The 24,619-nt window shown below is 38.5% G+C and overlaps 1 protein-coding gene across 1 annotated transcript in view; it reads left to right on the top strand.

Annotated features, from left to right (window-relative positions):
* Positions 1–23,387, top strand: part of LOC306770895 (receptor activity-modifying protein 3) — a 51,321-nt gene extending 27,934 nt beyond the window's left edge. The window contains exons 2-4 of the mRNA XM_079259910.1: positions 6,616–6,645; positions 6,969–7,128; positions 21,412–23,387. Coding sequence (XP_079116036.1) covers positions 6,616–6,645; positions 6,969–7,128; positions 21,412–21,667 — 446 coding nt within the window. The 3' untranslated portion in view covers positions 21,668–23,387. The remainder of the gene's footprint in view (positions 1–6,615; positions 6,646–6,968; positions 7,129–21,411) is intronic.
* Positions 23,388–24,619: the final 1,232 nt, after the last annotated feature.

Genomic DNA, 24,619 nt, shown 5'->3' with positions numbered 1-24,619 from the left:
AGAGACGAATATTAAGCTGTACATTTGCAGCTTTTTATATTAAGCTTTTCATGGTCAAATGTAAGGTGAAAGGCAGCATATTTAGTTCATCTTAGCATAGGGACTTTTTAATTTTCCGAGTAGGTTTGCCTGTTTCTCAAAATGCAAAAATATTTTTAAAACCAAATAGTTGGCAAATGTTCTTTTTTCGTTGTTTGATGTGTGATGCTTTCATCTAGCTCCAGTGCTTTCAAGCAGCGCAAAACAAGTGATTCTGCTATAAAAAGCAGCTTCTTAGATTCAGTGTCAGGGACCTTGATCACACTCCAAGATTAACTGGTATAAATCACATCATGAATCATTCTACAAAGTGACTAAATGTCTCTCTTGGACCTGCATTGGACCTCCAACTCCTGTTGGACACGTATCATTTCAGACTTTCCTCTGCTTCTCCTCTGCTCATTATAAGACAATCCTGCCGTTACATTGCAGAAATGGATTAATCGTCTTCCTGCTTGTATTTACGGTTTTCGCAGAACAGAAATTTCAGTTTGTTGTAGGAAGAAATTGACCAATTATGCCAAAATTACACTGAGCAGCGTTGTACTTAACATTAAAACAAATAAAGTTTCTCACTCTGATGATTCAAGTCTGTAACATCCTCCATAAGATGTGAGGACTTTTTCTTGTTCTGACGTAATTTTTCTTCTCGGGGACATGATTGAAGACAGTTCCCGACAGGCTGGCAGAAGTTTTTTTCTTGTGGTGCTCAGAGTAGTACCGTGTGATTGGTTGGACATTTGAGGTGGGCGCGGTTAACACAGGAAAGTTGGAAGTTGCCGCTTCAGCATTTTTGCTGATGCAGGTAAAACGGATTGTTTTGATAAAACAGCTGATTGAGATGGTGAGAAAGTACGAACATTTTTACAACGTGTGTCATTAAAACACACGGACTCAACCGCGTGCACAACCTGACGAAGTGTCTCAAAAGATATGTAATAACTGGTTTTATTGCTCCATAAAAGCAGACATCGCTACCCGCAGTGATCCCTCCCCGCTGCAGACGAAGCTTCTCATGGAATTTGAATGGACCGGATATAAAAAGAATTTTTTTCTTGTTCTTGCAGCCTCAAGAACAAAGATCTTGCTTCTCATGTAGTATGTAACAACCTTTCGTTGGACACTTTTTCCTCAAAATATTTCTGGTGGACAAAGATTATTTGTCCGTTTAACAAAATGTAACATAACATTTACTTTTTTGGGGTGGATATTTGCCATTCGTTATTAAAGAGATACAACACTGACGATATGTCTAAGTTGCATCAAGAGCAATCCCTGCTTCCTTGTAGCATATCTCTTTGGGGGCAGAAGACCGTTATCAGAATGTGTTCCACATTCCACCATAAAATGATGCTAAAATGATAATGTTGCAATAAAAACCCAACATAAACTATCTTTTTTATTTTTAGAAAACAAAACTCTGAATCATGAGTCAAAAATTGAAATAAAAACTTTTAAATTAACCTATTATATTTCAATTTCTCTCCTTATAAAAGTATTTTATCCCCAGAAAACACAATATTTTCAACTTAATTAATTGCAATCAACACCAGACATCTGCTTCAGTCATGACAATGTGAATGTGTTTGAATTGCCTCCTCTAGTTGCCAAGGTGAAATGCTTAATCTGTACATAAACATAATCATGAGATTGTGATCATATCATGCTGAATTGTTTTTGCACCGTGCTGCTATGAAAAGCTGAGTCTCTAGATGTTTTTATTTGACATTCATCTTCTAAATCTACTTGTTGAGTCCTGATGAAGCCGCCACAGAGCTTGCATTGCGTAATGCAGTTTACTCTGGCAGTTCACAAGTACTTTTTGGTGTTTCCACAGCAGTTTATTTCCTCCAGATGGATCTGTTATGTTGCAAACAAGAAGTTATTTTTGGATTTGCTTGCATAAGACTTTACTATCAGGAGAAAAGAAAAATGCAAGTGGAGAATGATGGAACAAGATGTCTGAAAGCCAAGTTTTAATGTCAAAGGACTGAGCTGTTTAAAGACAAGTGCATTGTTAACCACCACAATTTGATTTGATATATTGATGAGTTGTCACAAAGGACTTATTTTCTCTGTGCTGCTGTAGTACTGGGAATCCTGAGAAATGATTTTCTGTCTCTGTGTACATCTTTACCGTCCTCCTGATTCCCTTCTGAAAAGAGGGCAAGAAGGGTTTAATCTCTAGAAAAAGACAGGCGTATGGATTTGACTCTGTCACCTCTCATGAGAGTGGATATTCTTAGGCTTTTAGACAGAGATGTCTCTCAAATAAAGCAGCAGGTCCCTTGGCTGTAACCCTCAAAAGCTTTTTTTTTGTCCCAGAATAATTCCTTGATTCCTTAAAATCCCTCACAGGACCACATCAGTCACATTTAGCATTTCAGGAACTTTGAAATCTGAGAAAATCAAATAGAATATTATTCTCATAAAGAGCATCACAGTAAGCACGACACTCTGTAAACTGTGTAGAGTTTGTTGGCTTTTAGAAACTGTCATTAGGTTAGTATGTTAGTCTACATTACAGATAAAATAATCAATATTAATCTCTTAAGAAATACAACATATTGTTAAGAAATAACCAGTGTGACTTTAAAGATTTAATTATGTAACTTTCTGACCTTAAAACTCCTCCTTCTGGACTTATTTGATGACAGCAGCGTCCCGAGGCTGTGAAACTGACACAATACAACAGGCCCCTTCAAACGGCAGCCCGTGGGCCACATGCGGCCCAGAACCAACTTTTATGTGGCCCAGCTTATGTAAAAGAACAAAGATATTAATCAAGAACCTTCAGTCATTCCTACGCTGATTAAGTAGCCTACAATCCTACAGTCATGCAGACCAGGAATGCAACACTTGGTTGCCTAGCAACCCCAGCGCATGTTGTTGTGTTTTGAAGTTGTGAGAGTAGCGCTAGCTAGCACGTCGCTCTCTGTCCCAAAACACAAAATTGACAACGAAAACCACAGATTTAACCCTGTCTGGACTGAAAAGTATTTGTTTATTTTTTATCCGTCACATTCGAGCGCCAAACAGATGTGTTTAATATGCAATGAGTGTGTGGCGGTGTGTAAAGACTATAATAGGAGGCACTACATCAAGAAGTTTAGTTGGATATGACCTCTTTATGTTAAAAGTTAGGAGAAAAATAGGATCTGACTGGAATTTTCATTATTTTGCGCATTTGCCCATGTCTTATGGGACTGAATTTAAAATAGAAAAATTAATAAAGTAGTATTTTTTTTCCTAATGTAAATGTTTCTTTTATTTATCTATGTATTTACTGATTTATTTTCCCTTACTTTATTTACAGGCTCTGATCTTTTTTTTTTTTTTTTATTGGAAAATCTGGCCCACCTGAATATCTAATTGAGTAGCCCTGCTATACAACATGGTGTCAGTTGCTTCACGGTATTACAAGAAACTGGCTGTTTTGAACATGCAGCGTCGCTGATTCAACAAAGAAACGCAAGAAGATTAAAAAAGAGAAGGGACAAAACAAGAGTCATCGTGAGATCATCTTCTGGTGGCTGGAGAGAGCTAACAGGTCAGGTAGGATGCAGGATGGATGCTGGATTAGCCGCCGATCAGTGGTATGTGACAGAAAATGGCAAAAGTTCAGCCCTGTGTCTTTAAGCAAATGTCGATAAATTCTGTTGAAGTTTTTGTTGAATCTGCTGGTACTACAGGTGTGTATTGGCAAGAAACTGGTGATACGATATATATCACAATACGGGGGGAACATTACAATATATTGCAGTACAGTAAGTAAGATGATGTAACAATTTTTCTTTACTGTAATTTAATGGTATAAAAACTGTTACAAGCTGTGTTTCCATTACAGGTTTTTGCTAAATAAAACGATAGGATTTGCAGATTTTTCTATTTAACAGTGGTTACCTTATAAGCTGCAAAGTCTCGTCCCACTGGTGTGAAATGGGCCATAAAAAGTGCTGTTAATGTCCTGTATTCTGTATTATATGTTCATGTAGCTGTAAAAAGTAAGTTATAAAATTTTGAGGGTGTTTATTTTTTTTCTTGCTAAACATTAAATGAAGACTTTGCAGTTTTTGTAACAAACGAGATGAGAAGTGTTCATTAATAAAATGAGGGAGACTTGCATTTTCCCTGCTTTGCAGTTGTTAAGCTATTTCAGGATTCATCATGGGGTTAAGGGCGATTACTCATAATAATATGTAAACAAAGCATTTATGTAAGGAGAAGCAACACAAAGTCCCAATGCAAGAAGCTTCTACAGGCAGTGAGTCACATTTAGGTCAAACAAAAGCTAAATCATCTGATCAAACCACAAACACCTCAAAACATCCTCGTTTGTCGGTCAAACAGGGAAGTCTCTATATTTAGTCTTTGTCCGGCGGGGCGTCTTCCAAAACGATCCCCCTCTTTGTACGAGTGGCTCTTCAAAGGGAGATTCACCTTCCTGTGCTGCAGCGTGTTTGGCTTTGGCCTGAGCTGCTCTTCGCAGGATTTTGGATTAGAGGACAGAAAGAGGGAATTAAAACGAGAGGATGAGGGGAGAAATTTGTTGGACAGTTGCACGGTTGTGTTGAAGGAGTCTCACTGAGACGGAAAATGTTCTTTTCCACACTTTTTGATTCTTCTGCTTGGAAATGCAAATATACAAAGGAATCAGAAGTCACTGCATGATGCAAACAATTCATGACATTGAATTTTGGTGCTTTGTTTAGTCGCTGCAAGCCTGAACTTAATAGTTCAGACAATGTGGGGGTGGGGGGAGTTTGTAAGTCACCGTTTGACCTTTACAGCACAGCTGTATGAAGGAAAGCCGAGTTAATCATTAATGACAAGATGCGTCCACAGTGAGTTGGAATAGCTCCCGATGTGGTGAAGCAACTGACTTCTTTTTATTCTATAATAATGTGGTTAAAAATGTAAAGTAAATGACTACAGAATGTACATTTTGGTCTTTTCTTTGTTTGTTTGTCTCAGTCATTTTGTTTTCAGTCTATTCCTGTTCTTGTTGTTTCTATACTCTCCATATATGTTGCCTATTTTTCATGAAAAAGCCAATAATGATTTGTCCATTTTCTGACCACGAGAGGCGGGGTACACAATGGACAGGTTGCCGGTCCATCACAGACCAGTAAAGACACTGATGAGAAAAAGAGATCTAAAGCAAACATAAATGCTTTAAGTTGCTCCAGCATGCTGGATGAAACGGTGTCCAGGTTTATTGATCCTGCAGCGTAGTTTCCCCATGAAGACTATGCAGCTCAACGTTAGAGAGAGATCTTTGGTTTGTCTATTTGGGAATTTAAATGAAGAGACTCACCTTTTTCTCATTTCACATAATTCTGAACCAAATACTCATATTGTCACATATCACCATGGCAACACCACGCTTACCGTAATAATCTGTGGTGATGTTTTAATCTTGAGATGTAATTCTTAAATCATCCTAAGGGAGAGCCGTTAGTCTCATGCATGCTTTGAGGCGCCTCCTTTCCTTCGTCCCAGAAGCATCTCGTTGGCAGCACAGTCTGTGTCGTTCTGAGGCATTTTGATAAATCGGTTCAGATGTCTGCTTCTGACACCTTCATGTTGTAATCACGTTCTTGGCAACTGGAAAGTAATAGAAAAGTTAGTTTACGGTTAGACTGGGAATACGCCAGTTTAACCCCTGTTTATCTCCTTAGTTTTTACTGGGATGTAATCCTATGATACCATGTAGAACTTTTTAAAAGTTGATATTCCTCTAACTTTTTTTCTGCTTCTAGTCTTTCTTATCTCAGTATTTTTTTGTGTAGTTTTCTCCCAAATGCAACAACTTTTCCTCAGTTCTTCCCCCGGATGACCCAGTGAATGTGATGTTGTTATAATCCTTTTATTTCATTCGAGTTGGAGTCAAACAGGGGGCGATTTCTACAAATAAAGCCTTGTTGACTGAGTTCCTGTGTTATATATAAACTGAATTTTAGGCATGAAATAGGCTGAGTTAAAAGTGGGCTAAATTACAGCCAGACAGTGATGAAATCTGTCATGGTTTGGACTTTTCGTGTCTTTCAGATTTTCCTGTTTAGCTCCCTTATGTCTTGTTCAGCTTTGGTTCCTGTTGATTTAGTTCACCTGGGTTCATTTAGTTCATTTGTTTCACCTGTGTCTTGTTGTGTTCAGTGTATTTACTCCCTCTGTTTCAGTTCTATGTTGCGGATTCATTGTGTTAGTCTCTGTATCGCTGTCTGTGGCGCTGCATTTGGGTCCACACCTCACCTCCACCAGCCGTGACAGAAATCATGTCTATTTGTGATTTATGCATGATATGTATTTTGTCAACGTTAAGATTGCAGCATAAAAAATGGCATCTTTATATTTGCAGGTATTATTTAAAGGCTCTACATGAAGGAGACTGAATTTTTAGTGTCATTTACTCCTGAACTAAAGCATCTCTTTTAAATGACGTAGCCATGCTAACCATGAAAATATGAAATAAAAATCTTTCACAGAGTGTCATGGTCATTTGTTTTTAGGTTTTTGTATTCTAGTTGTCCAGAAGTTGCTCTAACTTTTACTTTTGTTTGCTCTGATTCACAGTTAATGCCTGGATGATGAGAGCGGTGTCAGGTGAGCACATCCATGTATCTAAAACATTAATAATATCAGCAGAAGGAACGACAGGATACAGCAGACACATACTGTCATTTCCATTATTCCCACAACATAATGGACAGAAATAAAACTCTTGATAGACAAAGCAAAGACTGTAATATACAGCTTCACGACAGGATGTTATGAGATAAAACTCCCATGAAAGTCTACAAGCCAGACATCGGTGCACATCCATGTTTGTGATGCTTCCCAGTCACTGTCCTATTTATCCAGAATCTCACACACACGCAGCAGCATTTGTTGCATACAAATGCTTTGTTCTTTCCTCTTTCTGACAGCCACTGACAGTTTAAACGTAGAGCTCGCGACCAGCTGGCAGAGAAGACTGTGCAACGAATCTCGCCTCCAGTGGGAGGTCCAGGTCTGTGGAGAAGAGTTCAAGCGGGACATGGCTCACATAGATCCACAGTACTGGTGTAACCTCACGCACTTCATCAGGTAGGACAACATCAGTTAATGATATCTGTATACAGGTGACAAAGAAAAGTCCTGGATCTTTCTTGGCAGCTGTGGAGGATGTTTCTTTCATGTCTCACAGGTGCCTCTGTGAGTTTAATTCTTTGTCATGTTCCTGAAATAAATCCAAAACATTTTAACAGTCTGGAGAAGGAAATACATCTGCAATGAGGCGGTGAAACGTATAATTAGGAGATGTGTGTGAAGCTAACATCCCCATGAATACCTCTGCCTGCAGAAAACTAGCCAATGCATCTTCCTTCCTCTCTTCATATGTCACCTTCTCCGTTTGCTGCAAGGTCCAGTGCTTACTGAAAACATTTCCGATGCAAGGCAAGAGTCAGTGTGAGCGCTCGACTGGTTCCAAGCTCTGCAGCTTTCTAAACAGCAGAGATGCATTTTATTACGGCATTTCTGTGAAAGCAGTTCTTATATATTGGACTCCACATGCTTGTTTTTATCTCAGTATACATCAGTAAACCTAAAGTGTCCATGCCCTTGTCACTTCATTGATCAGTTATTCTTTGACAGCTTTTGGTACATGCTAATACTTGTTCTCCAGCTATTACTGCACATTAAACTGTACATTTGTAATCTTACAGAGAAATTAAATTGTCGTGTTTTAAATTTCTAAAGGAAAATGTAAAAAGTAGAAGAAAGAGGTACTGAGATCAAGCATTTCATCCCATCCTAGTACAGAGGGATCATATGAAGTTGTTATTGTGGGGAGGAAAAGACCTTCTATATCTGTTAACATTGCAGTAGAGCTGAAGAATCCTCTGACTGAAACTACACTTCAGGCACTATGTTGAATAGGGGGTCTTATCTATTACATATTGCAGTTTTTGTGGCAGCTGTAGCTCAGGTGGAAGAGCAGTTCTCTTCCAACTGGAAGGTATGTCGATTGATCACCTGACTACATGTCTTTGGGCAAAACTCTGCAGTGTCCCCAATGTGCCTATCAGGGTGCATGTGTGAATGGCTGTCTGATATATATAGGGTAGTGTAAAGCATTTTGAGTGGTTGGCATGACTGGAAAAGTGTGATATAAGTACAAGTCCATTTACCATTTGCAGTTTGTGCAACATTCATTTGTCTCCAAGCATCCATGTTTTCTTAAATCACTGGCTTTGATTTGAACAACTAATGGTTGTGAGGCAATGCTCTCTACTACTACAAACTTAAGATACTTACAACAAAAATAGCTTTATCAAATGGGTTTTACACATAGATACACTTGTTAAAACATACTGATTAGAGTTTATAGTGGTTAGGAAAAAGATCTAATTTCTTTTAGGTCATGAGTTGCTGTAAGTGTCAGTAAATGATGTTAGTGTGTTTCCGTGAATGAAACATGTATTATGTGTTTTTATTGCCACTATGACAGTATCCTGGTTGAAAATGAGTGTGTACACCCAGGCCTTGTCTTCCTATTGATGCTAGCTGAGCTCGAGCTGCTTATCACCTTTATCTACTGCAGTCATGTCGCTTTCATAATGGATTCTATAATCAGATGTTTGCAGATGATAGTGGGATTTCTCTTCAAAAAGCTGTTCTGTAAAAAGAGATTTTCAAAGAAATACAGCATCTTGAAGAAGAAAGCGAAGGACCAAAGCTTCATCAGAAAGAACTGATTGTCCATCTCCCTTGATGGACGTGGTATTAGGCTTGTTCCTGGTCCCGAATAAATGTGCGTTCACATCAGGATAGTCCATTAGACTTTGCCCAATTGGGGACTCGGCCCAGTTGTAGGGGTTGTGGAATAATCTATCCCCATTCTCACCAAAGATGGCACTGCACTAGTATTTAGCAAAAGAGAAGACAAGACCCACATGAAGAAGAAAACTCTTGTCTCCATAGTGATTAAACATGGAGACGAAACTATCACTGTTTTGGGTTTTTTATTTTGTCTTATGCAATTATTCTGCAGAAATATAGGGCAACAATGGATGCTGTAGTTCATCAATTTGTTTCAGACAGGTCGAAATACTTATACAATCGTATGCAATCCTACATATGTACACACATACATATACCTACATATATACATGCTTACATGTATACCTTCAAACATATAGACATCTAACAATACCCATGTACTCAGTTGACAAGTCCAAAAAGGGGTCGGAAGAAGTAATGGACACAGTATGAACAGCAGACAAGGCAGAGGACTCTTAACGCAATCGCTATGTATTTACCCACAATGCAATACTTTGCCAAATGCAAGGAGAGACTTTTTTTTTTGTAGTCCGTTTCCCGTATTAGGTCCACTAAAAACCTGCGTTTGTAGGCGGACCGAGTCTGCTTCTTTGATCGAAAACAGAATTCGTTTGGCACATTCATGTTTCCCCAAACGAAGTGGACTTTCTGAGCAAATGGACTCGGATTCAAATAAAAAAGGCTGATGTGATGTGTGCCCTAATTCCACAATCATTTCCTTTTTCGGGATTCTGAGCTGCACCTTTTAGCACCAACTCCTGTCTGATAATGAGGCTCTGAAAGGCGTTTACTGGCTTCATGATACGTACATTAGGGGATCTGTTCTGTCATCATTGAGGGGCAATAGATGTGATTTTGTTTATAGGTGTCACGGCAGTGTTTCTTTCCTGAGAAGTGGAACGCCCTCTTGATTGAGGCTAAGCGTGAGAAGTGCAGCAGAACCCTACAAAGCTGAACTGAACAGGCTTTTAAGACCCTGAGGCCGACACCGTGTGAACCTGAAGCCTTGTTTTGGTTCAGCTCCCTCTTCAACTCACTGCTGGAGTAAAGGCAGCAAGAGTATCATCATGTCCTGAAGTGGAGAGAGATAGTAATAGCACTTAGGTTCCATGACTTGGTCACAAAATTGATATGCTCTTGAAATAATAACTTAAAGTAGGGAATCATCTAGATTCCTAGTTTGCAGTTCTGTTACTTTTTATGGCCATCTGTACTCCAAGTTTATCTTGGACATTATTTATCTGATTCTGAGACACTCCCATGCATGGGTCATGCACGGTGCAGTTCTCATGTTCAGTCTCTAGATAAACACAACATCAGTACAGCATCTGACAAGCCATTAATCTCCACTTCTTTACTGTGAATAATGAAGAATAAAGGTTAGATTGTGGTTACGGTGAACTTGGGGTGTTAGATTATGGAATGTAAATGTGTGGATGTGTGTTACCTTTACATCAAACCAATGGGTTGACTTGCAGCAGGGATGGTATCTGTGTTTGTGTTCTCTAAATGTCGTATTCATTTGTATTCTTGCTGCATCTCATCCTACATAGCCATGCCCTCATTTTCATCACTCGTACCAGACTTGATTTAAGAGACAGACACAATCACTCCAGTTTAATTGCTTTTGGATGCATTTACTGCCATGTAACCTCGTTTTGTATATCCCCATAATGGATTATCCACAACAACACATACTACTTCTCCTTCTCTATGTTCTTAAGGAGATTTCAGCACATTGCAAACATATCTGGTCCCATTTACGTAGTTGTTTATATAGTCGCTGGGGTCTTTACTATGAAATGTCTGCATTAATATTTTTATTTCAAAGTTGTCCTGAAACAAAAAGAAACAAAAAATGTCATGTTGGCTCAAAATTGGGGCAACAGTTGACCCCTCCTTTATATTAAAATGTAAAATGAAGCTGTATAGTTAAATTTGCTCACTAGGAAATTATCTATTATAAGGAAATGACACTAAAAATGCTTTATTTGGGGAAAATTTGTCATTTTGTATAAAAGATTTGTCAGACAAAAGATTTGGATTCTGAAAACTTATCTCTTCTCCGTTCCGAAGCGTTGCTCTTTCCGTCTGAGTCTTTATTTGTAGTTGAGGGGAAGCGTCAGTCAGTCAGTCACGATGGCATTTTCTGGAAAACACTCACAATAATAGAAAGACGGATCTATCTTTGCCAGTTGCAGCGGGTTAGATGTATGTGGGTGGGAGAACAGTTTGAGTTTTGCTCTCCAAAGCCGTCCTTTTTTCAAGAAATCTCAAAGTCACGACCACCTGTCTGAAACTATCTTTATCCAGCGTTTCAGCTTCATTCCTTCTTTTCACCTCTGGCCTCCCACACTTGTCTTTCTTTTCTTTTTCTTTACTTTAATAGCAAATTCAGAGGGCGAAGGAGTGGGCTTTTTCTTTCTCGTCAATCCACCAGGGAGTCAAAATTATTATCTGAGTCACTGATTTCCAGAAGAAATTTCTTTTACAAAAAGGAAACAAACTGGCGTCCCTACAAGAGACAGGAGAGATTTCCAATCTCAGACTTGAAATACCATTTAGATAATTTAATCTTATCCTGAAAGCCACATAAACATTTCCCACCTAAAGCAAACCCTATTATCTAGTGGGTAAACTCACAGCTCATTAAAATACCCATGAGGATAAAATTGAAGGTCGGATGGCATCAGTACCTGTGATGGACTGGCGACCTGTGACTGCTGGGATAGGCTCTAGCTTTCCCGCGACACTTAAAGCTTGTTCCATCCTCCACGAGAAGTTCTTGTTCTCGAGGCTGCAAGAACAAGAAAAAAGGTCTTGTTCGTCAGGTTCATACATTCTCCACGAGAAGCAGGTCTGCAGCGGGGAGGGATCACTGCGGGGGGCGATGTCTGCTTTTATGTGCAATGAACCCGGTTGTTACCTCCACCAGGTTATGTTTTTCCGGCGTCTTTTTGCTTGAGATACCTCAAAAGGTTACGGACGGATTTTTATAAAAATTTCAAGAGTTGTTGTAAATGTAAAAATGAAAAACTAATTAAATTTTGGTGGTGATCCGGATCACTGTTTGGATCCAGGAATGTTTTAAAAGGATTCTTTAACACTGTGCTTGGCGGAGATTTCCGCTCCCCGAGAGCTTTTCTAGTTTCATATTTAACGAGCGACTTCGTCCGCGGCAGGACGGGTCGTGCACACGGCTGGGTCCGAGTGTTTTAATGCCACATGTAAAAATGTTCGTACTTTCTCACCACCTCGATAAGCTGTTTTATCAAAACAATCAGTTTTATCTGCAACAGTAAAAACGCAGAAGCAGCAACTCAGCTTCATGCTTTTCCGTGTTAACCACGCCCACCTCACATGTCCGACCAATCACACGACACTTCTCGGAGCCGTGCAAGAAAAAAGTTCTGTCCGCCCGGCGTGTCGAGAACTGTCTTCAAACGCGTCCGCGAGAACAAAATGATGTCATTTTCTTCTCGGAGCCTCGAGAACAAGAAAAAAGTTCTCGCTTCTCGTGGAGGATGGAACAAGCTTTAATCAGAATAAGCAGCTCAGAAAATGAATGAATGTACACACCACTCACCATATTTTTCACTTCCATTCTCGCAAATTTACTCTGTTCTGTTTTACTTGCTGTTGTAGCATCAGAGCTTCTTGCCTGGGGAAGATGAGAAACAGTTAACCAATATTTGTCCGTAGGAGGGGGTCACCTTGTCAGCAGGGATAGCTATGCTAAAGCTAACGCTAAGTCTGGAGTTGCTCCCGTGGCGTCGGGTCAGATCCACGTGGCTGACGCAGATGAAGTGTGCGGGTATACTTCAGCGTAGGGTAACAATATTGTTTTTTTTTCCCAATAGCTATGTTTTATTTATTTTAAAAAGGCACATATCACTCTTTTCCTTAACAGAATTGAAGTTTGTTTTGGCGAATTCATCCTGACCAGCGTTGTTGCAGTTTCTCTTCTGTAGATTTCTGCCATCGTTCAGCAAGAAGATCCAAAAACCTGGAAAGATGTAATCACAAACTGACCAATCACAAGGGATGACCCCATGTTGCTGTGTTTGTGTCACATGACTGCACGTCTGGTGCTCTTTTTAGCCAGTAGAAATCAGTTAGATGTTGACTCATGTTTTGTCTCTTGCTCTGCCTCTTTCTCTTTCTTTTTGACTGATAATGTCCTCTTGTGTTTCTTTGAATCAGCCTTGGTGCTTAAACATAGTGTTGATATCCAGTTGCTGGCTGGATTAACAGATACTCTGCTATAATGTGATATTCAAGGCTAAAAGAAAAAAGCTGTGAATTGTGGTTTCTCTGCTTTAGCACGCTACCCGGCAATAAATAAATGGGACCATGTCATCAAAAGTAGTCAGAGCACACAGAGTGAAGGTCAGAAAGTTATTGTGCTACTTTAAAATGTCCATTATTAGATGTGGAATTACATTAATTGCCTTCTTCACCATATCTCATTAAGTTGTCCAGAGTGAATTTACCAACAAACCAGACATCCAGACACACAAATCTGCTACTTTAGAGAGTTAATAGCTTTGGAAAATAAAAGGAGATATTTTTAGTTTGCACTGTTGGCTCAGTGTAACTCCAGGGGTTTGTTTTGTTGTGCAACATTTACGTTTAAAAATCTGGCTAAATTAGCCTTTTTTTTTCCTTCCAAAGGAATGATATGGACACTTTTACACACGAGCCTGTCTGACTTTAGGCAGAGTAAAAGTCAGACATGCTCCTGAGTTTTCCTTCCTTCTTGCTTGCTAGTTCAAAGGAAATTACATAAAACGCGGCTGTAAATCAGAGCTATAAATAGTAAAGTGGTATTAGTTGTTAAACTCTTTCAAGTACTGTTTTTTTGCCAATACAGTTTACCTGAAGTGCAGGATGGGTGGTGTAATGTCCGGCCTCTGCTTTTCTCCTTTTAGTCGCACTTTGTTGTTTAAGTTTAGCTTAATAGTTGCTTAAATCTAAAGAACATGAGTGGGGGATTTTTAAAGAACTAGAACAGTAACTAATACTAAATGTGATTGATTCAGATTTGATGTAAGACAATTTGGAGTTTTTTTCACCCCAGATTGTAATAAACAGACTTGTTTTCCTTTCCTTTGTCTGCAGGAGTTTGTGTTTTTATTTTTAAATGGTTTCTGCACTTTGTATTAATGTTGGTGTGGAACATGCAATCTTGAACCTAGTGAGACAGTCGGAAAAGGGAAGAAGGATGTATGAAGGGACAAAAGGAAGCAGAGATTGGTGAGAAAGATCACATTTGGAGAGCAAAAGGCGTCCTGTTTTATAAAAGCAGTGACCCCTGCTGCATTTCCTCCATTTGACAAATGAGCCGTGCGTCCCCGCAGTGATTGCTGATGGCCAAACACGCAGCCAGCTTTACCTTTTTGTGTGAAATGAGCCGGTCAAAGCGCATCGGTGTGCAAAAAAAAGGCTACAGATAGGCCACTGAGAAGCTGTTCATGCATTTATGCTTTCCAGTCATTTATTTTAAATAACATATTGATTTTCCACCCTGAAGAGTTTATAGCTTGCACAGCGGCAAAATTTAATGTGGTGTGCACAGTAACAAGGGTTGTTTTCCACTGTTAATTACATATGTGGTCCAGGTGAGAACTTTAAGGTCAGTTTATTTTTATTTTTCATCCAAGTCTTTAAAATACACAAAGAAGAACAAACTGTTCATCTTCCATCAGCTGCTTTGCATCTGACTCGGATTGTTTTGTTTTTACTCCATGTCCGCATATGGAAGCGCATTTCCCCAACTGTGATGAAAACGGATAAATCATGATGAAAATCCTGACTTTGTAATTAGATTTTATTACATCATAAATTTGAGATGAAGACATAAAATTTTAACATCCTCTTGGTCCACTTTGTTTTCTTTCTGCTGCGGGTTTTCTCGGTTAATGTAATCTAAAATCTTCTGACCTGTGTGCTCAGGTGTTCCTCTAAGTTCTGTTCAGGTTCCTCTGTGTATTTTAATCAGTATATTTAATGTTATATTCTATAACTTCTCTGTAGAAGACGATCACTTTGTGATTTTCTTTAAAACACATTTACTTAGCGTGTTACGTGTTTTCTCATGCAGTGGTGCAGTTTTTGTGGAAATCTCTAATTGTACGTCACATTATCTATAAATAATAATCTATAAGATGAAATACAAAGACTACAGTAGGTTATAGTAGGATTTCTTTTTTTTTTTGCCTTATGATATTCCCAAGAAGCTTCTATGTAACCATTTACGTTTATGAAGCTTTGAGTTATTATTTAAGTGAAAAGTGTAGTTTAGTCTTTTGAACGTGACGTCTGGCAGATTTGTGTGTGTGAAATCATGTCTGGTGCATCCATGCGAGGCCACTCAGCCTCCTCTCTTCTTCTTCTTTTTTTCTTTTTAAAATTTTTTTAAAGGCCTCCTCTCTTCTACCAAAGCTGTTTTTGCATCTAAAGTATTGTAAAATACGTTTACCAAACTTTAGGAACAACAAGCCTCAAGATAATATACTTTGGTGCTCACCAGCCCTAAAACACCAGTGACAGCGGAGGGGTTATTTGTGTGACGCATGAAACGGGTCGACCGACCACCCTCGAAGATTACGAGTTGAAAACTGTAATTAAAAAAACAGAGATGTTGTGATGACATCAAATCTTTGTCCAAAGAAGCAACTCCTCACGTTTAAAAAGCAGAATATAAACTTGATAAATGTGAATTTATGTCTCCTATTTTGTGAAAATCCTGACAGGAACCATTTTACAAACTCAGTAAGATTCAAGTCTAAGGTCTCAGTTAGCAACATTTTTTATTTAGTGTGTTTCCACAACTTCTGTCCTCTTAATTATAGACGGAGATCGATGGCGAATGCAACTCTGTTAATATAGTTTCAAACAGAGGAGTCCAAGTCCTCAGGATCTACTATCCCACGTTTTCTCTCCAACACACCTAAGTCAGATGAGTGTCTCGTTACAGGCCTCAGGTGGAAGACGGACTTCAGCCGTTTCATTGTGCTGGAGAAGCGATGCATCTAAACGTTGCAGGATAGATCTCAAGGATCGGACTTCTGCTTTAAAGCACGGTGTCATGAGACATTTCCTGTCTCTCTGGCATTGCTGCACTTCCCGGCTTAGACATAATATATGTAGATATGGAGCATGATTCAGTGTGACCGTATTATTGGATGGGTTTCGTCTCTACGCCAGCACCAGAGCCAACACAGTGTGAGGAACTATGGCAGCCTGCAGCACGGTATCCAAATCAGCTCACATGGAATTAACTTTCACAAGTAATATAAAATAATGATTTAGGTTTTTGGACATTTTATAATATGTCATCGTAACTAATATCCAAACTCTGAAAATCTGGAAAACATTTGTGGAGTTACGATGGTCACTGGCACTGGGGGTTGATGGGATCACCATCCAAAATGGTGGCTGCGCCGTTACGTTACATCTCCAATAGGCAGCGCCAGTCTATGGTTGCATTTCAATTACAGTTTCCTTGCAATATAAAAGTTTTATTTGTAAGTTTCAACAAACAATTACGATCTGCAGGTGTTTCCATTGAACTGAGTTTAGTCCATAAGCATCAGATCTCGTAAAATCTCATCCAGCTGACGAGATTTTATGAGAATTGCAGCTCATGCAAGGTAGCCACGTCGCGTTATTTTGTTTTTTTTTTTACTTGCTAATTTGCGACAGCTTTTTAAAGCCTTTTTTTTAAACTAATTTTCTTTTCTTTTTTTTTATTGGAAAACTCTGCATTTCACTGTCATTTGTTCCGTACCGCGCCATTATTTAGCGGAAATCAACTGGTCACATGACTCCCTACGTGACATAAATGACACGTAACTGCACAAAAAAAAAAAAATGTTTCCATTATACTTTTGTGACATCTAAACCTAAACGTCTAAAAACCTCATGAGAGCAAGAAAACCTTTTCGCCATATTTAAATTTTTTTTAAAATTTAGATTCCATTTTTTTTTTCATTGCGATATTTCTTTATTGCGATATTTAGGTTAAGTTTAAGCTGTGCATTTCTAGGTGTGATGGAAACGCAGCTTCTGAGGCATCTATGTATATGATGTCTGTGCTTCCTGGTCTCACTCAGCTTCTCCTCCCTCTCCACCTGCAGCTGAGCCTGACGGGATAAACACACCTGCACCTCATCGCTGTCATAATAAAGCCGGATCTTTCTACTCTTCTAGTTACTCGGCTGTCGTTGAACTGGGAAATCCTGTTCCTCAGTCCTTTTTTACCAGATATATTGGTGAATAAAAATCCTATTTGATCATTTGAACTTTTCACACACTGAGACGACTGAGTTGTGACTTTACCGTGTAAACTTGATGTTTTCCAGCCATTAAACAGACATTATGAGTAATCTTTCAGCTCTATGAAGGACTGGATTATTATATCAGCAGCTCCACCAGATTATGTCTCAAGGGAGGAGCGAAATTTCATTATCTGACTGAAAATATCATATTGAGGCATTATTTTTTAATTAGACTACAAACGGCACAAAGGAAGAGTTGCGTTTCTATCTGAATTCACCTTGATGTGAGTTTCTACGATTGGATTTTTGATGAAGAGACCTCCATATGAGTGTTAGTGTGTGTTCTATGTTTTTGCACGAATCAGCTGGGAATCTGATGAAACCTTGCTCTAAAATGCTCTCACTCCCAGCTGACTGCTGTATGTAAACGAAGGTTGGAAAATGGGTTCATTGCCGTCTATTTCATCTGGAAAATAACTTCAAAGTCTGTGTTTCCCTGCAGTCTTTAATGCTGCGTTCAGATCTGCCTGAAGCCCTGATACATGCATTTTTCATCTGTCTGGCTAACATTTTGTTTCCCTCAGTCATCCAAACGCTCTCTCTGCTGTCCCTTTTTTCAGCTTTTAGCTGGTGGCAAAAACCCACCTCGCAGCGAGATCAGCTCATATATTATCGCTGAACAAACTAAAACCTGCTGCTGATAGTCTGTGTTGAAATGACTCGAAGAATTGTGCAGTTTCCACTTTAAATATATGCTATTGCTGAGTTCAGACAAAGAAGGAAGTTTTTCTTTTTCCGCAAAAAAGCAAAATAAGCAAGAAAAAAAGAGCTGAGTAATTTTCTTGCTATACATCCGTTTACATGTATATCCAGCTGCAGACAAGCAGGGTACATTTGATTTGCTGCATTTTAGCAAAGGTCATTTCTAAACAATGGCTAATGTTTGACGTCAGAGCTCAATTTATACGTGCTATATGGAGGACAGCAGGTTGAAACAGCCGTAACTTTAAGTTAATGTAATAATGATCCATTGCTCCTGGTAATGGCTGCTGTTTTGTGTTAGTCTGATAATTATGTGCAGCAGTTTTACATAATTATCTAGATTTTTATCTTGGAAGTCAGACAGACTGTCTGCCCTAATGTTTCAGTTTAATTTACTTATAACATGGCTCTCTGGCTGGAGTTGTAAGGGATTATATGGTCTTCGTTTTTTCTCTCTGGCCACGTACAGATCTTCCTATATGCCCGACTGACTGCTGGGGCCACATGTAGCCTGACAATAAACTCATGGAAACGACAAAAAACAGCTCAATTTTAGAAACAAATGTTTTAGTTTTATACAAATGACACATATAAAACAAACAAAAGGATAATATTAGGTTTGCAGTTGATAATCAAATTAAATAAAACATATTGGCTTTTTAGCTATTATTATATCAAGTACAGTTTATTATTTTGACCTCTTAAACATAATAAATGTTTCGTCCTATTAAACGTGACTTCTTTAGTTTTTTTTTGTTTTTCATACTGGTATCATTCATATTTATGATTTGTTTTCCTGATAATTTTAGATTATTATGATTTTACTATATAATAGTTCATAACAGACCCCAGAGTGTCCAGGAGCTGCTCAACATAATGGGCAACAGTGCACACTCATAATGTGGCGATCAGACAGCATAGGTGTTCAGTCAGAGGCTTCTTCAGATCTGCTGTAACAAAGGTTCATTCCTGTCCACAAAAATAACACAGTGGAGTAAAGTGCACAAGTTGAACTCCAGTAAGTCAGAATCCAGTAAGAATCTGAATCTTTAGGTTTTGTTCCATTGGATTCTTCTGTTAGTTTCTTTTTACTTGTATTTCCAGCCTTTCCAGAAGATGTGGTCCCTGTATCTTTACTGTAAGGCACTTTGTATCTTCGCTGAGAAGTTTCCATCAGAAACCTGCATCTTGTCACCTCAATAATTTCAAAATTCTTCCTTTTTCAATGGTGAAATCCTCCCAAGTGATTCCTGATGTTAGTTGTGCTGAATACAATGAAATGAAATGAATACTTGCCCCCTGAGGTAAATTTGTAATGTTCAAGTTAATTTCTTTTATGAGAAATAAATAAATAATTCATTCTAATGCTGAAAACTGTGCTGGACTTAACCTATGGAAGAACATATTCAGATTCAGCTTGTTTTTTCCAGACTTCCATCTAGCCTTAAACTCAACTTTTTTACATGCATTGTTGCCATCAAATTCAAATAGAGCTAATATTTTCCATGAAGTGATAAAATGTTGGCGTTTCAGCATCTTATGTGTCGTTCAGGATCCTTTGGGAACACAATATGAGATTAGCAAAACATTGCATTCTGTTCTTATTTACATTTTAAGACCGCTTCCTATTTCTTTTGGAATTGCGGATGCGTATATAAGCCAAACTACTTCTCTGAAGCCTCAAGCATGCATTGCATACATTTCTAAGTGATATATGTAAGGTTGGCACACTCCCCACACAGTAACTTTATGCTTACTCTATGTTTTAGCTGTTTATTTTAAAGATCCCATATTATACTTTTAAAAACAAAACTTACATTTTTCTTTTGTCATATCGGTGTCATAGGTCCAACAAGATGGTTTTCAAAAAAGGTTTTGCCAAAAATTCAGCCTTGGTCTTTAATTTCAGCAAAAGTTTCTCTTGTGATGCTGAGAACGGGCTGTTTCTGTGGAGGAACTTTTAAATATTCATGAGCAATGCCTGTCCACGCCCACTCCACGCCCACTCACTCCACGCCCCCTCTCATGGAGAGGATGTGGTTTCTGCTGGTGCCTGCTATGTCTATGGTGGTAACTACTAGTGGGGAAAGTGGTTATTTCCCTTCGTAAGGGCACAAAAATCTCAGACTCATCTGTTTGCTTCAGTGAATTAAACAGTCTTTCTTTATACATAGATAAAGCAAGTTATGAGGGCACATATCTCATTCATGAAGAAAACAGTGTAATGTAATTATGTATTTTATTACACTAAGGGTACGTAGATGTCTGCTAGGACCTGGGGGAATAAAAAAAAGATTACATATGTCCATTATTGTCTGTATGCATTAATGTGACTGCTCTATGTCAGAACTAAAATGAGACAGGTTTCGTGAGTCCAGACTTACTGACACCCATTATATAAAGCTTTCACATTGGGTTGATCACATTACTAGTTTGATGATTAAGCTGAACTAAGACAATGCTACACAATGTCTGGTGGTGGTGTTAGGACCCCTGTTTTATAAACAGCAGCTTTTCAACTGTTAACAGTGAAGCATGTTAGCAGATATTGTCAGGTTGCGCGTGTGTAATTGTGAAAATAAAACATTAACATTGAAATTAAATTGAATTGAGCAGACATTTGCTGCAAAGTTTAGCAAGCAAGTGAGAGAGGAGACAGAGTTTCCTAACTTTTGGACCTCATAAACAGGGTATGGGGACACCTATGCCTGTTAGAAAAACTTTAGGGTTAATTTAGCATTATATGGGACCCTTAATATAATCAGATAAGACTGTTTAGTTGTAAATGGTTTAGCATCAGAATATTCTTGTGTCTATAAATGTAGCCAGTCAAGGGAAGTCCTGAACATATCAAACAGTTTTTTTTTTGGCAGTTTTCTTGTAGCAACAGACAGATTTGACGTGACAGATTACAGCTGTCAGTGTTTCAGAAATACAGGAACATCTGTTTCAGCACAATGCTTCAGATTCAAGTGACGAAGAAAAACAAGACATTTTGTGTTCAGATCCCGAGCCTGTTCCTGAAATTACTGTGCAGTGAGTGAGAAAACAGCAGCTCCTAGATGTCAAGAGAAAAAAGAGAGACTTCAACAGAGAATTCAGGATGGAGGAAGAGGGATTAGGACTAGCTGAATGTATTCATCAGAGCTGAGCTGTGGGCCTGGAAAGCTCTGGGGCAGCTGAGCAGCACGGTCGAAATAGAGGCGGGTAGTGGGCCAAATAATGGAGTAAATAGCAGTGTATCCCTGAACACAATGATGGATCACTTACCGAATCCCAGAGGCTCAGGTTAATATAAAATAAACCACAGAGGCGTTGAAATAATTCTGTGCCCATCAGAGACTCTTTGTAGAATAACTGATGTAAATTTTAGTCTTGATATAAAACTGTCCACCCTGCATGATTGCAGTTTTACACCACAATCTGTGTCCATATTTGCAAATGCATGCTTTAAATCTGATTTTAATTTTTTGTATTTTTCCTCCCCTGTGTGTCTCCACAGTGAGTACCACCTCTTCACCCTCTGCACAGAGACAAAGTCTCACATCGTCGACTGCTACTGGCCCAACCCGCTGGTGGAGAGCTACATCATCCGCATACACAAGCACTTTTTCTCCAATTGCACCATGGAGCAGGTGGAATGGGTCGACCCACCAGACGAGACACTCACCGTCCTCATTCTCATCCCAGTTTTCCTCACCTTGGCCATGATTGCACTGGTGGTGTGGTGTAGCAAGAGGAGCGATCTCTTGGCTTAGGTCACAAAGATGGAAGAGATTGACTGAATTTAAGCACCAGATGTCTTCTTGTAGGCCAATGTGGTGCACAACTAAGAACTTCAGACTGTTTCTATTGGTCAGATTATCCCCGAAGAGACGCCATGAACCCCCCAAACCTCCTCTGACAATGACAAAAGTAATGCCCAGTAGTTTTGTTTTCTCTAATATTATGACCCATGACAGTTTTTTTTTTCTGGCACTGGCTGAATGTCATTTAACTTGTAACTGTATAAGTGTGAAGCTACACATCTGATGTGTAAATATACCATAGAATTTTAGGCAAATATAAACTATGATACGGCTCTAATGTCCTCATGTCTATACAGTAAATATAGAGTAGCAGCTAACAGCTAGCAAACGTAGCTTAGCAGGACTGGAAGCCAGAGGTTTTATCCCAAGATGAAAAATGAATTAAAGTGAAAATGTAATATAAGAATTTATAATAATCTATCAAAACCTCTAAACTTTATAATCAGCTTGTGGCATTTATTGTTTTTACAAAAACAAAATGTTTGGAAGCCGTAGCTGGGTACTGATACTCGTAGTCATGATGAGCCTGAAAACTAATGAAGTCCCATGTTTATGTGCAAAAAAAAAAAACCCCCAAAAAAAACCCAAAAACAAGATGAAACGTGTGGATAAGTGAGTTTTGAAGGGCTTCATACAACCAGTTGAGTGATTACTTTTGGTGGAGCAATGCCAGCTGTTCCTCTGTAAATCCAGGCTTTTTGCTAAGCTAATCAGCTGCTAGCTGCACAGGGACTCATAACTCTGGACAAAAAAAACCGCAATGTGATTTCCCAAAACGCTGAGCTATTCCTTCGAGGCGCAGAGGATGCCGGCTGTTTGATATGCTGTCACTTAACTGGGGTGATGTGACCTGCGGGAGACATTCCTGAAAGCTCTTGAATCCAGACTTTTGACCTTGGAGATTCTTGTCGTAGCTCTGAATCACTGCTGAAGGCCAAACTACCAACCAGTCAGTGACTGATCTCTAAACTGGTGGGAAAAAAAACTCACTGAGGAAGCTCTTCACACTGTACGATCACCCAAAAGGAAGACAGATCTGGACTTTGTACTGTTTCCAGGAATATAAAGTTGATTATTACTGAAAGGGAGGATATTCTGCCCAAAGACACTGAATTATCAGCGATATACGGGACTTGAATTTTATTTGTGACTACCTGAGCTCCAAAGGACTGTTTTTATATGTAACTTATCAGATATTGTTGTTGATATACTGTTAATACTGACAAAGAAGAGTTTTCCTCAGAGGCAACAACGATGAACCGACACGAAGACCTCATACTGTACAGTGATGCTCCCTGTCTGTGCTGTCTACTGTATCTGTGTTGCCTCTCCAGCGTTACTCACACCCGTAAGAAATACACTGATGCTTTGAAATTAATTCCTCAAGAGAGAGGTTCGATTTAATGTATACATTTCATTCCCAGCCAGCTACAAGGCAGACTACACCATGCCCGGCTTTTTACTCGACATCAAAGCAGCATCCCTGACAGCTCTCACCCACACAGCGTCTCAGTCCTCGTCCACATGTACACTGGTATTTAAAAAGGGTTTGACATTAAAAACTCCGTTTGTGCTCGCAAACCATGTGACTGTTCCCATGCACATGATTTATACATTGTGTAAGATAGTGTGTATGTTGCTCAGTTATGGCATTAAATTGAAAACTAATAGGACATTAAATAAAAAAAATCTAATAACATAAATGACATGAAACGGTAAATAATTTCTTAATTTCCTGAAGGGAATTTAGGAAAGTATTTTTCATAAATGATTATTATCATTATCATTATTGTTATAATTATTACTAATGATGATAATAATATATGATAATAATAATAATTAATAATAAGAATAATGATGATGATGATAATAATAATGTTAAATAAAAATATAATTAATACCATAATTTATTCTGATTTAATAGTTTTTTACATAATTAAATTATTCTAAATTGATCTAGTTACAAACAAACAGTTATAAATTTACTTTATTTTCTTCTGTGTTTGAGCTTTTGAGATAATCTTGCGTACATGTGGCGACGGAATCACAGAAACTTAATTATAGAATCATCTTTTCATTTATTATTCAAACAAATCAGGAATCAAAACCTTTTTTTTTTTTTAAATTTGTCATGTGATGTTTTATATAAATGTGCTTTAATAATGTTGTACACGCTCAGAAACATCTGCTGTCACGTTTTCTTTCTCCTCAGCAAGCTTTTAGTCATTAAATAATAATAATGTGTGAAATGTATGAACTGATTTGTGTGAGAATGGCACTATTTATCTTGTAGCATTGGGGTCATTGTAGGAAGGAATAATGGAGGATGTGGTGGATAAATATTCAGAGGAAAAAACTGAGATTAAAGTCTTATAGTTGTAAAAAAAAAAAGAAAAGTCTAATATAAAAGGCATTAAGAGGCATGAAAAAAGTCATGGATTACACTGCAACCCACCAGGGAAGCAGTGTGCGCAAAGCTGCAGGGTTTATAGCACAAAATGTACCAGTTTCTAATAAAAGCTCATATTTTCTGATTTTAAATCATTAAATTTCAACTGGACTTTAAAAATATTAAGATGTCAACATCTTGCATCATGTAATACACGCAAAATAAATGTTTACTGCTTCAAAATGTCCCACAAACAACATGAGACGGTAGCAGTCCTGTGGAAGCTTCTGTTTTGTTACAGAGCGAAAGATGGAGGAAGTGTGTGTTACCATGGCAGCAGGCCAAAACACAGAAGCTGTTTCTGTTGCAAAGTCATCATCATTAAAGACGACAAGAACTGATGAAGATTATGTACCCGAGCAGTCCCGACTCCAGCTGCTGGCTCGTATTGAAGTGTTCTTCCTCGTGTCATGATGTTTTATTCTCTTTGTTAAGGAAGATTGGATCATCTT

This window comes from Telmatherina bonti (assembly GCF_933228915.1).
Source record: "Telmatherina bonti genome assembly, chromosome: 20".
Taxonomy (NCBI): Eukaryota; Metazoa; Chordata; class Actinopteri; order Atheriniformes; family Telmatherinidae; genus Telmatherina; species Telmatherina bonti.
The sequence above is the reverse complement of the archived record's forward strand: the minus strand, read 5'-3'. Positions and strand labels throughout refer to the sequence as shown.